The sequence below is a fragment of the Ranitomeya imitator genome, chromosome 8 (genome assembly GCF_032444005.1).
Source record: "Ranitomeya imitator isolate aRanImi1 chromosome 8, aRanImi1.pri, whole genome shotgun sequence".
In the NCBI taxonomy this organism is placed as follows: domain Eukaryota; kingdom Metazoa; phylum Chordata; class Amphibia; order Anura; family Dendrobatidae; genus Ranitomeya; species Ranitomeya imitator.
In genome coordinates, this window is record NC_091289.1 from 171,412,848 (window position 1) to 171,425,745 (window position 12,898).

At 48.6% G+C, this 12,898-nt stretch overlaps 1 protein-coding gene across 7 annotated transcripts in view; it reads right to left on the reverse strand.

Moving 5' to 3' along the window:
- Positions 1-349: 349 nt before the first annotated feature.
- SSBP3 (single stranded DNA binding protein 3) overlaps positions 350-12,898 on the reverse strand; it is a 50,071-nt gene continuing 37,522 nt past the window's right edge. For 2 of the 7 annotated variants that reach the window (XM_069737871.1, XM_069737869.1), the window contains exons 10-18: positions 12,700-12,779; positions 12,571-12,619; positions 12,073-12,108; positions 11,873-11,927; positions 11,606-11,676; positions 4,161-4,239; positions 4,027-4,055; positions 3,088-3,189; positions 350-1,635 (exon numbers count right to left, since the gene is read on the reverse strand). In XM_069737871.1, the coding sequence (XP_069593972.1) occupies positions 1,606-1,635; positions 3,088-3,189; positions 4,027-4,055; positions 4,161-4,239; positions 11,606-11,676; positions 11,873-11,927; positions 12,073-12,108; positions 12,571-12,619; positions 12,700-12,779 (531 nt within the window). In that variant the 3' untranslated portion in view covers positions 350-1,605. Of the gene's footprint in view, positions 1,636-3,087; positions 3,190-4,026; positions 4,056-4,160; positions 4,240-11,605; positions 11,677-11,872; positions 11,928-12,072; positions 12,112-12,570; positions 12,620-12,699; positions 12,780-12,898 lie in introns of all 7 variants that reach the window. The other 5 variants (XM_069737874.1, XM_069737873.1, XM_069737868.1 and 2 more) reach the window with 4 other exon arrangements.

Consider the following 12,898-nt stretch of genomic DNA (forward strand, 5'->3'; position numbering starts at 1 on the left):
GAGATCGGTGCCCTTTAAGGGACCTGTCGCCCCTAAGAATCAGCGCAGGCGGGGCTTCCCACATCGCAGGAGAGGATACGGAGAGGCGACACTCCCGTGCTCACCAGTTGATGGTTCGGGGAGATCAGAGCCTTGAAAGGATCCATCACCCATTGTAAAAAATAAAATAAAAAATGTAAAATAAAATGAGTTTTGGGTCTGAATAGCAGACCCGTCTGTGTGCCTCCTACAGACACTAAGCAAGAACTGGTTCTCTGGGACCCAGCAGGAGGGCGTATACTGCAGCATACACCCACGGTCTGTGTCCCCCAATGAGGCGAAGGAGAAAAATAAAAATTTCAATAAACCATTAGACATTTGTTTCAATTTATTAAATTTATTACAGCATGGAGGCGGAAAAATTAACCATATCATTCCAAGCTGTCCCATATCAAGAGACAATAATTTAACTATCCCTTTTTTATTTTTGAATACACAAGGAATTTTTTTTGTAACAATGTCCTGAGAGGAGCTGCTAGTGTTCCCTCCGTCGGTTACTCCTGGCAAATAAAATGAGGGGGGAAGAAAAAAAAAAAAAAAAAAAAGATTTATAAAAAAAACCCTGGAACACATGATAATTTGATCAGAAACTGAACCAAACAGCTTACACAGACTGTCCCTTTTAATACGCAAACAAGCAAAACCAGAGTGTAGCCATTTTATTTAAAAAAAAAAAAAAAAAAGTTTCTCCTTTCAGTCTGAAAATAAAATATATATATAAAAAAAATAAAATAAAATACAGTGTTGTATATCAGGGGAGCATGTTCTAGGGCGACGATGATGATGAAAGCCAGACCAGGCAGTGGTTATGCAGATGGCAGCCTGGCAGGGATGTCTTTGCTGCCCACCTCCTCCACCAGTGCCACCTCGTTGAAGACCAGTGCCACAAACCTGTACGTTGCAGGCTTTGCAATCCTATAAAAACATCCTTTTCCCAGTTCTTCCTCTGGATTCTAGAAGTTTCTAGTTAATTATCGCTCTTGTAGACTTAAAAAATAAAAATAAAGAGTCTTAGGTGTTTAAGAACAAATATCAAGTGTTGTATTGTATGAGGTAAAGAAGGGTGCAGGTCCGAGCAGAATTTCTGCACAGTGGAGAACTTTTTTTTTTTTTTCCTGGGAGGTGCATGAGACAGAAAAAAAACTCTTTGGAGGGAAGTGGGCATCTGAGATTCTCAGTTCGTTAAAAAAAATAAAATAAAAAGCTAAAAACTAAAAAGACATGAAGTTTCCTATTTCAGCTATTCTCCTGGATATCACGTCACAGACATAGAACATTCGGGGGGGGGGACACAGCAATCAGGTTTATAACGCAAAGTCTCCTCTTGGAAAAAAAAATTAAAAAAACAAAGTTTTCTGTACAGATATACATCCTCTGAGCAGGATTTTCTCATCGTGACAGTTTTTTGTACGGTGTTTGATGGAATAAGAAGTTTTGGCTTTTTATTACATGAAACCAAACTGAAGGAGCCGTTCTTGTCATTTCCGCAACTCCAGACAGACAATTCTCTTCTCCAATCGCCGGGATCCTTCCGAGCAGCAGCTGAGTTGAGTATTGTCCCCGTCGTCACACACTCATAGTCATGCTGGGAGAGTACTGAAAGAATGAAACACGGGGGTTACACATGCGATAATCACCACGAACGTGGGACTATAGCGCAGGGGTGTCAAACTGCATTCCTCGAGGGCTGCAAACAGGTCATGTTTTCAGGATTTCCTTGTACTGCACAGGTGATAATTTAATCACCAACTCATTATTTGTGATTAAATTATCACCTGTGCAGTACAAGGAAATCCTGAAAACATGACCTGTTTGCAGCCCTCGAGGAATGCAGTTTGACACCCCTGCTATAGCGGACCACACAAATGAGAACGGACGGCAGAACCTATAACTGGGAGCTTCCATCTTCCCCAACACAGCGCTTAGGTTTTCAATGGGGAGAGAGGAAAAAAAAAACCACTGCAACTTATTTTCCCTGAAAGATAAAGGATCAGGCATGGAATTTCCATTTCCACCTGCCCAATCCTTCTCTACCCCTGTCATGATCTGTCCAGAGCCCCCCCTCCACATTGGATGGCCATCCAGTCCCAGCGGTTTGGCCATCATTTAGGTAATGTCTATAGAGTTGTCCAAGCTTGGGGCTCAATTCTGTTCTGCAGTCACTTTATGTGCACACGGTCAGGATGCTCTTGACGCAGGGAACTGGCGATCATGTCAAGTTACATACTTCCGGCCACATTCTGACTAGACGTGTCCATCCCCGCTCAATACACTTGCAGCGCATGTCTAGTTGGCATGTGACCATATGTATGGAAGTTGCATACTTGTGGTCACACGCCTGCCTGCTCCTGGCATCAGAAAATCCTGACAAATCGTACTGGGAGGATTCACTAGTCTTGAACCGAACCTGGACAACTCCTTTAACCTCTCGGATTTGTCCCAACCTGGAAGATGAAGGGGGCACACCACTGGTTTCGAGTAGTCAGAGCCAGCTGCAGTTTCCTGCACAGTGGGGTGTTGTGTAAAGGAGAGCACACAGGTCTGACACCACAAATCTAAAAGGTGCCGTCTCATCCATATACCTTTCTAGGGCACATGGATGCATACAGTAATTTTGGTAGGCAGGACCATGTATTTTATATTAATTTCAATCGGCAACATTTCTTTCTTCAGCAATCACCACGGGCGGTCAAATGATCTCTGGCGAGTCCCGATTTAGACAAGTGGAGTTCATTACTTTAACCCTGCAGTATAATACAGGCTGCCGATGTATGAGCAAAACACTCGTTCGTAGAGTGAAATTATCTTTTGTGCTGCACAAAAGAATCGTTCTCGGCAGCTCATTGTCCTCTGCTGCCAAGAAAAATGACAGATTGGGCAGTCTGCCTGTGTAAACGGGATAAACAAGCTGCAGATCGGCGGTCGTTCAGTGCCGCCAGTCAGTTCATATAAATGAACCTGAACATTTTACAACCATCAACCACGTCGAAAGAAAGAAAAAAAAAAAAAAAAAAAATACGGGGACGAGAATAAAGTAAAACGACTCACATTATCATTTTGGAAGGAATGAAGAAAGTTTCCTCCTAACTCTCCGTCATCTCTCGGTGTCCCAGGAGGGTTACTAATGCCACTTATGTTATTTGGGGAATTCTGGAAGACAAAGAACATAATCCGAATCTATCGCTGTATTTCATAGGGTGACAACTATTACAACTATTTACACAAGACAATATACACTGGTCCAAATATTACCTCCATGTTAAATAATGCACGTAACTAAATAAGCTTTTACGTTTGTTCCCCCCCCAACTTTTTTTTGCATTCGTTTTATATAAACTACTACATGGAATGTACTTTTTTCTGCTAAATAATATGCCTGTGGCTTATTTATTTTGCGGGGGTTCAATTAACATGTTTAGTAACCTCGATAAGATGTACAGGCCCATAGAGGGCTTTCCTCTGGCTGTATGTAGCGAAGGTTTGATACGTCCGCACAGCGGTTTATACTTGTGCCTCCTTTGATTAGACCAAATAATCGTTATTTGCTTAAGAAAACTTGAGGGATAAACCTCAACTTGTTACATTGGTAATATTGCAAACTTTAAATTTTGCAATTTACTTATTAAAAAGTTGGCCAGGAAACCAATACAGTGTGCTTTATTACCCTTTAAGTAAAAGCCAGGACCGGCGCTAATCATCCACTACTCCGTGTGCAAACGTTGAAGAAAAACAAAATAAAAACATAAAAAGATGAGTAACCTGGAGAAAACCCAGGAGATCGCCACATAAGGTCAGGAGAATCCCTAAATTGAGACCAAGGGAGTCAGGCAGAGAAGAAGAACTCTCCAGTGATATTATCAGAGCTCCTCCGTAGGACTGAGGGGACCAGGAAACTTTGGCAGGAGGGCAATCAGATTTTATTTTTACTCTGCACCGCAGTCACTGATTTCCCCGGTTAGGATATAACTCTTATGTGTGATGCCTCACCTTAGGGAGTCCGTCCATATCTCCAGATCCTAACAAAAAACCAGAAAATTATATTATATTAGGGTATGAATGGAGTATAAATCAATTTTAATAACCAACGGCCAATATTTCATATACACTCTCAGATCACTTACCTAATGACCCGTTCATATGATGAGGCTCCATACCACCCATTCCTCCCATAGGTCCATCTGAGCCTGGTCCCATTGGGAACTGAGCAAAAAAAACAAACAAAATGCATTTATGAAACCTTTAGTTTCTCCGCTTTCAGAGAGTCGACCAATTTAATTTCTGTCTTTTTATCCTGGTATCGAGTTTGTTTTTGTTTTTTAAAGATCTTCCTGACTTGGGCTAGGTTCACATTGCGTTAGGGCAGTCCATTTAGCGCATAGCGCTACGGACTGCGCTAACGCAATGTCCCAAAAGGGATCGCGTTTGCCGATCCCGCTAGCGCAGATGCCCAATCTGCGCCAGCGAGGAACGGACCGCGAACGCTGCAAGCAGCGTTCGAGGTCCGTCACTCAAATGATGCCACATCGCTAGCACACGCCCAATGTTGCGTTAACGGACTACGTTACACCGCGTTATGCTGCGGTGTAACGTAGTCCGTTTAACGGGTTCACATAACGCAATGTGAACCTAGCCTTATATAAAGGCGACTTCTCATGAGAATAAAGACCCTTTTATAAAATGCAGGCAGCCTCCCCACCTGCCTGCAACTGAAGGAGAAATCGAGCATCATGTGTTGCATGAGAATTTAGGCGGGGAGTTTTAGTACTTCTGGATACACAAGTATGTTTCACAATTGATACTGGTCAAAGTATGCAGTAAGATTGCAGGGACTGAATTGGTTCAATGAAATCTCACAGCTTGAAATAGACCGTAACACTTCCGTTTTAATACTGTTCTTAAAACAGGATTTTTGGTTGCTTACCGTAAAATCTGTTTCTTGAAGCCTCCATTGGGGGACACAGGAACCATGGGTGTATGCTGCTGCCACTAGGAGGCTGACACTATGCAAATAAAAAAATTAGCTCCTCCTCTGCAGTGTACACCCCACCGACTGGCATTAAACTCTTCAGTTAGTGAGAAAGCAGTAGGAGAAAGAACAAGGTTGAAAAACCATAACCACAAACTTGAGAACTGTAAACGTGAGAACAGTCAGAGAACATATAACAAAAACATTGGGAGGGAGCTGTGTCCCCCAATGGAGGCTTCAAGAAACAGATTTTACGGTAAGCAACCAAAAATCCTGTTTTCTTTATCGCCTCTCATTGGGGGACACAGGAACCATGGGACGTCCCAAAGCAGTCCCTAGGGCGGGAAAACAGACTTCCATCAGGTCAGAGGACTCACCACTGCCGCCTGCAGGATCCTTCTGCCTAGGCTGGCGTCCGCCGATGCGTAGGTATGGACCTTGTAAAATTTGGCGAACGTGTGGATGGAAGACCAAGTTGCCGCTTTGCAAAGCTGTAGGGCGGAAGCCCTGTGGTGCACCGCTCAGGAGGCGCCGACTGCCCGGGTAGAGTGAGCCTTAATCCCAGGAGGGGGCACTCTGTTCTTGACCCGGTAAGCCTCCAAAATTGCCATTCTGATCCAGCGAGCAATAGTCGCTTTAGAAGCCGGCTGGCCTCTGCGCGTGCCATCAGGAATGACGAAAAAGGAATCCGTCTTCCGGAAAGTGGACGTTCTGTCCAGATAGATCATCACAGCCCTGACAAGGTCCAGCTTGTTCAACGATCGCTCCAGAGGATGAGTCGGAGCTGGACAAAAGGAAGGTAGAACGATGTCCTCGTTGAGGTGGAAGGTGGAAACCACCTTAGGAAGAAAAGAAGGTGGAGGCCGGAAGACCACCTTGTTCTGGTGAATGACCAAAAACGGAGGACTGTAAGACAGGGCCGCCAGCTCGGAAACGCGGCCAAAAGGACGTGATGGCCACAAGAAAGGCCACCTTCCATGATAAAACTGATAGAGGAATCTCCCTAAGAGGTTCAAAGGGAGAAACCTTCAGAACGTCCAGTACCAGGTTTAGGTCCCATGCCTCCACTGGGGCCCTGTATGGCGGGACGGCATGGGCTACCCCCTGAAAGAAGGTCTTAACCTGTGGCCGAGAGGCCAAGGTCTTCTGAAAAGAGGATGGAAAGCGCAGAGACCTGACCCTTCAGGGAACTAAGAGCCAGGCCCGAATCCAGTCCTGCCTGAAGGAAGGCCAAAAGAGAAGGCAGGGAAAAAACCATAGGCGGAACGCGGCTGGACTCGCACCAACGGAAGTAGGCCTTCCAGGTGCGGTAGTAGATCCTGGAAGACGAAGGCTTCCGAGCCTGAATCATGGTGTGAATCACCCGGTCCGAAAGGCCGGACGCTCTTAGAACCGCGGTCTCAACAGCCACGCCGTTAAACTGAGCGACCGAGAATTCGGGTGGCAGATCGGAACCTGGGACAGCAGATCGGGCCTGTCTGGAAGGCGCCAGGGAGCGTCCGCGAGAAGGTTGACGAGCTCCGCGAACCAAGCTCTCCTGGGCCAATCCGGGGCGATCAGGATGACCGGCACCCCTTCCGCTTTGATCTTCTTCAACAGTTTGGGAAGTAATGGAAGGGGTGGGAACAGGTAGGGCAGCTCGAACTGTGACCAAGGAATGGCCAGAGCATCGACGCCCACTGCGAGAGGATCGCGGGACCTGGAGACGAACTGCGGAACCTTCCTGTTGACTCGAGACGCCGTGAGATCCACATCCGGAGTTCCCCATCGAAGACAAATCTGATGGAAGACCTCCGGATGCAAGGACCATTCCCCTGCCGCGAGGCCCTCGCGGCTGAGGAAGTCGGCGGCCCACGCCGGGGATATGCACCGCGGATATCACCGGAACCGTTGCCTCTGCCCAAAGGAGGATCTTGGATACCTCGGCAAGGGCCAAGGAGCTCCGAGTCCCCCCCTGATGGTTGACATATGCCACAGCCGTGGCGTTGTCCGTCTGGATCCGGACTGAAAGGCCCCTGAGGGTCCTTTCCCAGTGGCGGAGGGACAGAAAAATGGCCCGAATTTCGAGGACGTTGATTGGCAGAGATGACTCCTGCGGCGACCAACGGCCCTGAACCGTCAGGTGGCAAAATACCGCACCCCAGCCGATCAGGCTGGCGTCCGTTGTCACCACCTGCCAGTGAACCGGAAGGAAGGACCTGCCCTGGGAGATGAGAGGTGACGTCAGCCACCAGAAGAGAGACCGCTTGACCCGAAAGGAGAGTCTGATCGGCCGATCCAGGGAGAAGACCGACCTGTCCCACTGGGACAGAATGGCTTGCTGAAGGGGGCGCGAATGGAATTGGGCGAAGGGAATCGCTTCCAATGTAGCTACCATCCTCCCCAGAACCTTCATGGCCGAACGGAGGGAGGGAGGCCGAGGACCCTGGAGCGAGCGTATGTCCCGACAAAGAATGGATCTCTTGTCTTTGGGAAGGAAGACTCTGCTCTGACGAGTGTCGAAAAGCATGCCCAGAAAGATGATGCGCTGAGAAGGAATAAGGCAGGACTTCTTCCGGTTGACCAGCCACCCGAAACGGGCTAAGGTGTCGAGAACAATGGACAGGCTTTCGTGGGCCTGAGCAAAGGACGGAGCCTTGATGAGGATGCCGTCGAGATATGGAAATAGGACCAAGCCTCTGACTCTCAAGATGGCCATCAGCGCCGCCATGATCTTCGTGAACACCCTTGGCGCGGTTGCGAGACCGAACGGCAGGGCGACGAACTGAAAATGATCTCGTTGCACTGCGAAGCGCAGGAAACGGTGATGTCCGGGAAATATCGGGACATGGAGGTAGGCGTCCTGGATATCTATTGAGCATAGAAACTCCTGAGCCTCCATGGAAGCAATTACTGAACGAAGGGATTCCATCCTGAAGTGTCTCAGGCGAACTCTCCTGTTCAGCAATTTGAGGTCCAGAAAGGGACGAACCTTGCCGTCTTTTTTCGGTACCACAAAAAGATTCAAGTAGAAACCCGTGAAGCGTTCTTTTTCTGGGACGGGAACGATTACCCCGGATTTGAGCAGAGAAGCGATGGCTGAGAAGAAGCCCGGAACTAGAGCGGGATCTCTTGGAGGACGGGATTGGAAGAAACGATCCCGAGGTCGGGAAGCGAACTCTATCTTGTATCCCGAGGATACAACTTCCCTGACCCATGCATCCTCTACTGCGGAAATCCAGACGTCCCTGAAAAGGAGAAGACGGCCGCCCAATCTGGGAGTCGGGCTGGAGTCTTGCTGAGAGTCATGCCGAGGTGGATCTTCCAGTCCTGGGCCTGGAGGATCTACCCTGGGAGAAGCGAGGACGCCAGGACGGAGTGGGCCTAAAGGACACCGCCTTCTTCTCTTGACGTGCCTGTGGCCTCTGTTGCTGCTGGGAAAAGGAGTTTGACGCAGCAAAGCGACGAAACTGTCGTCTAGGAGGAGGGCGACGAGGCTTAGCCTGGGGGAGAAGAGAGCTTGTACCCCCGGTGGCGTCCTTAATTATTTGGTCCAGCTGGGAACCAAAGAGACGAGAGCCCTGGAAGGGCAGACTAGTGAGGGACTTTTTGGAGGACAAGTCCGCCTGCCAGGCCTTGAGCCAAACGGTCCGGCGGATGGCAACGGCATTGCTGGAAGCTTGAGCCGCGCAAGACGCGACATCCAGGGAGGCGGAAACCAGGTATTCACCAGCGTGGGAAATCTGGTTGGCAAGTTCCGCTAATTGCGCGGGAGGCGCCCCATCTAGGATACCTCGCCGAAGATCCTTGGCCCATTTTGAGATGGATTTTGAAGCCCAAGTGGACGCAAAAGCTGGACATAGAGCCGCTGAAGCCGCTTCAAAAGCAGATTTCGCGAAGGATTCTATAACTCTATCGTTAGAATCCTTCAGAGATGCTCCGCCGGACAGAGGAAGCACCGTGTTGGTGGACAGCCTGGAAACAGGGGGATCCACCGAGGGAGAGGCCGTCCAATTGGCGTTAAGTTCTGGAGAAAAAGGATATAGCACACCCAGGCGTTTTCCCCTCTGAAAACGCCTAGTGGGGCTCTCTCTCTCTCTGGACAAGATTTCCTCGAATTCAGGATGAGGAGCGAAAAATTTTGAAGGTGGTTTGGCCCGTCTAAACGAAACCGCCTGATCTGCGGGTTCCGTAGAGGGATCCTTGATGCCACATGTTTGGTTTATTGCCCCTATGAGGTTCTGGACTGTCTCACTCATGGTGGCGATTTGGTTAGGATCCAGCTCCGAAGTATCCTCCGAAGGCGCATCAGATAATGCCTCGCCTGACTCAGGGGAGGAGGATCGGTGGGACACCAACCGCGGGGGAGGGCCGAGCGGCGAGATGGAGCGCGAAGAGGACTCAGCCCGACGTTCCTGTCTGGACCTTTTGTGGCTTATCAAGGAGAGCTCTGGCGGCGGTTCCTGTGACCCGCTGGCTATGGCCGGGGTCTGCAGGGGTAACCGATCAAGCGCGGACACCAGGGTTTGAGATACCCGTGTTAAATCGGCCACAGATTGTGACAGAGAGGCGGCCCAGCCTGGGATGGGGGGATCACTCTCGGGCGGAACAGCCGGGGGATCCTGGGCAGTGGGAACAATCGGGTTGCTGCAGGACTGACACAGCGGGGAGGACTGACCTGAGGGAAGTTTGCTGTTACAGGACGAACAAGCAAAGTACGTGACTAAGGCAGAAGAAGAAGTAGGGGGGCGATGGCGGCCCCCTTTAGAGGTAGACATTTTGAGAGGTCCCTGAATATGCCAGTGGGTTAGGGGACAGTGGGGCAGAGGGGGGTGTCAGTCTGCAGTGCAGCTACTCACGGACCCGTCCTGGAAGCTGTCCCACTTGCCGGTGGAGAACTCCTGCCCTGAGGTGCTGGATTCTGTGCCCACGGTGGATGCAGTGGCGAAGGTGTGGGGCGCGCTGCGTGAGCTCCTGCAGCTAAGAAGCGGTGAGCACACACAGACGCTGTCCCTGGAGGAAGGGGGCGGAGCCAGACAGGGGGGCGCCGATGAGCAGGCACAGTATGTCGGGCGGGAGAAAAGCCCGCCCGATGAAGAAGGAAGTGGGCGGAGCGCGGCACCGGAAGTAGGCCCCGGGCCTATATTAGAAGCCGATGCCCGCTGAGAAGAACCCCCGCGGCGCAGACACTGCCCGGCACAGCGGCGCTGAAGCCGCCGCATGAAAGAGAGAGCGCTGCCGCCGGATAAGAGTCGCCGGAGTAGGCCCCGGAAAAACCGGGGCCTAAATTAGGAGCCGGTGACAAGATCCCCGCGGCGCAGCCGCTGCCCTGCAGAGCGGCGCGGCAGCCGCCGCATTTAAGAGAGGGAGCGCTGCCGCCGGAGAAGAGTCGCCGGAGTAGGCCCCAGCTGGCTGTGGAGGTGAGCGACGCCCGAGGAGCCGCCGCATAGAACGCTGAGGGGGGAACGCTGAGGGCAGCTGGTACGCCGCAAGTAGGCCCTGGGAAAGGCCGGGGCCTAAATTAGGAGCCAGCGACCGCTGAGGGAAAAGCTGCAGGCAGGAGTGTGCCGCAAGCAGGCCCTGGGAGGCCGGGGCCTGAAGGAAGAACGGCGACCGCTGGAGGAACGCGGTGGGGCATGGAAAGGTAGCGCGGCTGACAGAAAAAAAAAAAAAAACGCCACGTCAGAAAGAGCCACCGCGCAGGGAACGAGGAAAGTGCTGCAAATGCAGCGATGACCCCGCGCTGAGTCCTGGGAACCCCTTTAGAAATACTCACTTAGTAAAATCCCACGTCGTCTGCTACTAACCTTGAGAAGGTATCAGACGTCCATAGGAGCTGCTGATGGACGTCCTCGTCTCCTCCGACCGACAGGCTCTGGTGGGCGAGTGGGTGGGGGACGGGCCAGGACCGGACTTCTGAGCACGCTTGTGTGTCAGGCTCTTGGTCCTGCTGAGGGATCTATGAGGATACGGGGTGGCAGTACACGCCGTACTCATAGTCCGCTTGTGGGACTACAGGTGTGACTGTTCACCCTGTATCCCATCCGGAAAAAAACCTGAAAAGAAACGACGCACATTGAGGTAGATAAGGGTCTAATGAAAGACCCGTGTCCACCTCCTACTGACACTAAGCTAAACTGAAGAGTATAATGCCAGTCGGTGGGGTGTACACTGCAGAGGAGGAGATAACTTTTTTATTTGCATAGTGTCAGCCTCCTAGTGGCAGCAGCATACACCCATGGTTCCTGTGTCCCCCAATGAGAGGCGATAAAGAAATAACTTTGCAGAATCGCATATAGAGAATGTGATTGGATAGTTATTGTAATGTCACCATTTCCCCTATCCTCTTCCCTTCCCTAATCCCCATAACGATGTGTAAATTAAGAATTTAATGTGAATAAGATGTAATGAAAAATAGGTTATAATGGAAGTAGTTTACAACCTTTGTCAGCTATTGCAAAAGGATCTCTCAGCCTGGAGCTGCCAGAGCATGCTGTGAGTTGTAGTTTTGCAGCATCTGAAGAGCCCTGGGGCTGCCAAAGCATGCTGGGAGTTGTAGTTTCGCAGCATTTGGACAGCCACAGGGTGATGACCACTATTATGACAGTCCGATTCACTTACATTTGAGCGGTTCCCTGTCGGCGGACCAGTATTTATCATTGTGTATATATTGTCACTTGAGTTTGTGGATTCTATAAAACAAAGATTAAACATGAAAATATTTTATTTGAATCCATTCCTTTAATACCGAGATTATTGCTAAATTCATTAAAAAAAAAAAACAACTATAAAATATATAATACGATAAAATTTAAAAAATGTTTTTGATGTATTCTATATAAATATTTATTATAATAAATAACCGTATATCACAAGCATCATACATACCTGCAGGACTTGGCATGATGGGCGTTCCGGGGGGTCCTCCGCCACCAGGTGGGCCCTGTGAAGATACAAGCCATCCAATCAATATTTGTAAAATGAATTTTCTAAACAATTGCATTACATTTTTGATAGGAATTTTTTTTACCGCTATAGTAAATGTGCCACAACCTAAATTTCATAAGTCAAGAGTTTCTAGTACTTACCACATATGTGCCAGGCGATGACGACGAATAGGGAATCTGCTAGGAAATAAAAATGATATAGAAATCATTGCGGGTAATAAGGGTTGCCCTATGTGGTAGGTTTACACAATAAATGTTTAATAGGATCCACGGTCGGGGCCGGGAACAAGGACTGCAAAAATGGGGAGTGTGAATGCACCTCAAGTCTAAAAATTAAAAGTAGAATTTAAAAAAAAAAGAAAAAAAAAAAAGAATTAAGTTTAAAAAAAAAAAAATGAAATATATCACACTATAAAAAAAATATACATATACACACATACATATATATATATACACACATACTATAATATATATATATATAATATAATATAATATAATATAATATAATATAATATAATATAATATAATATATATATATATATATATATATATATATATATTATATATTATATATACACACACACATACACACACACACACACACACACACACACCTCTGCTCCAGTAAGCTAGACTTACCGAATTTGCACTGTTTGGATTTGGCCACGGCCTCCCCGCACCGGGGCCCCTAAAATAAATCAATACATTATTTTTTTTAACAGAAACTATGCATCAGCCTTTACCGCTCCCGTGAAATGCCCTCCTTACATGCTCATGCCAGGACCTAATGAATTGGGTGGTGGCCTCATCCCGCTTCCATAATTCTGCAATGATAACCAAGGATCAGACTACGTAACGGGGGAATCATCCGGAAAGAAATGGAAGAGAAGAAAAACGAGAGGGTTAGTAACACAGAATAACATGCCATCCAGTAATCGCACATCTACCAAATTCTGCTGCGGATGAA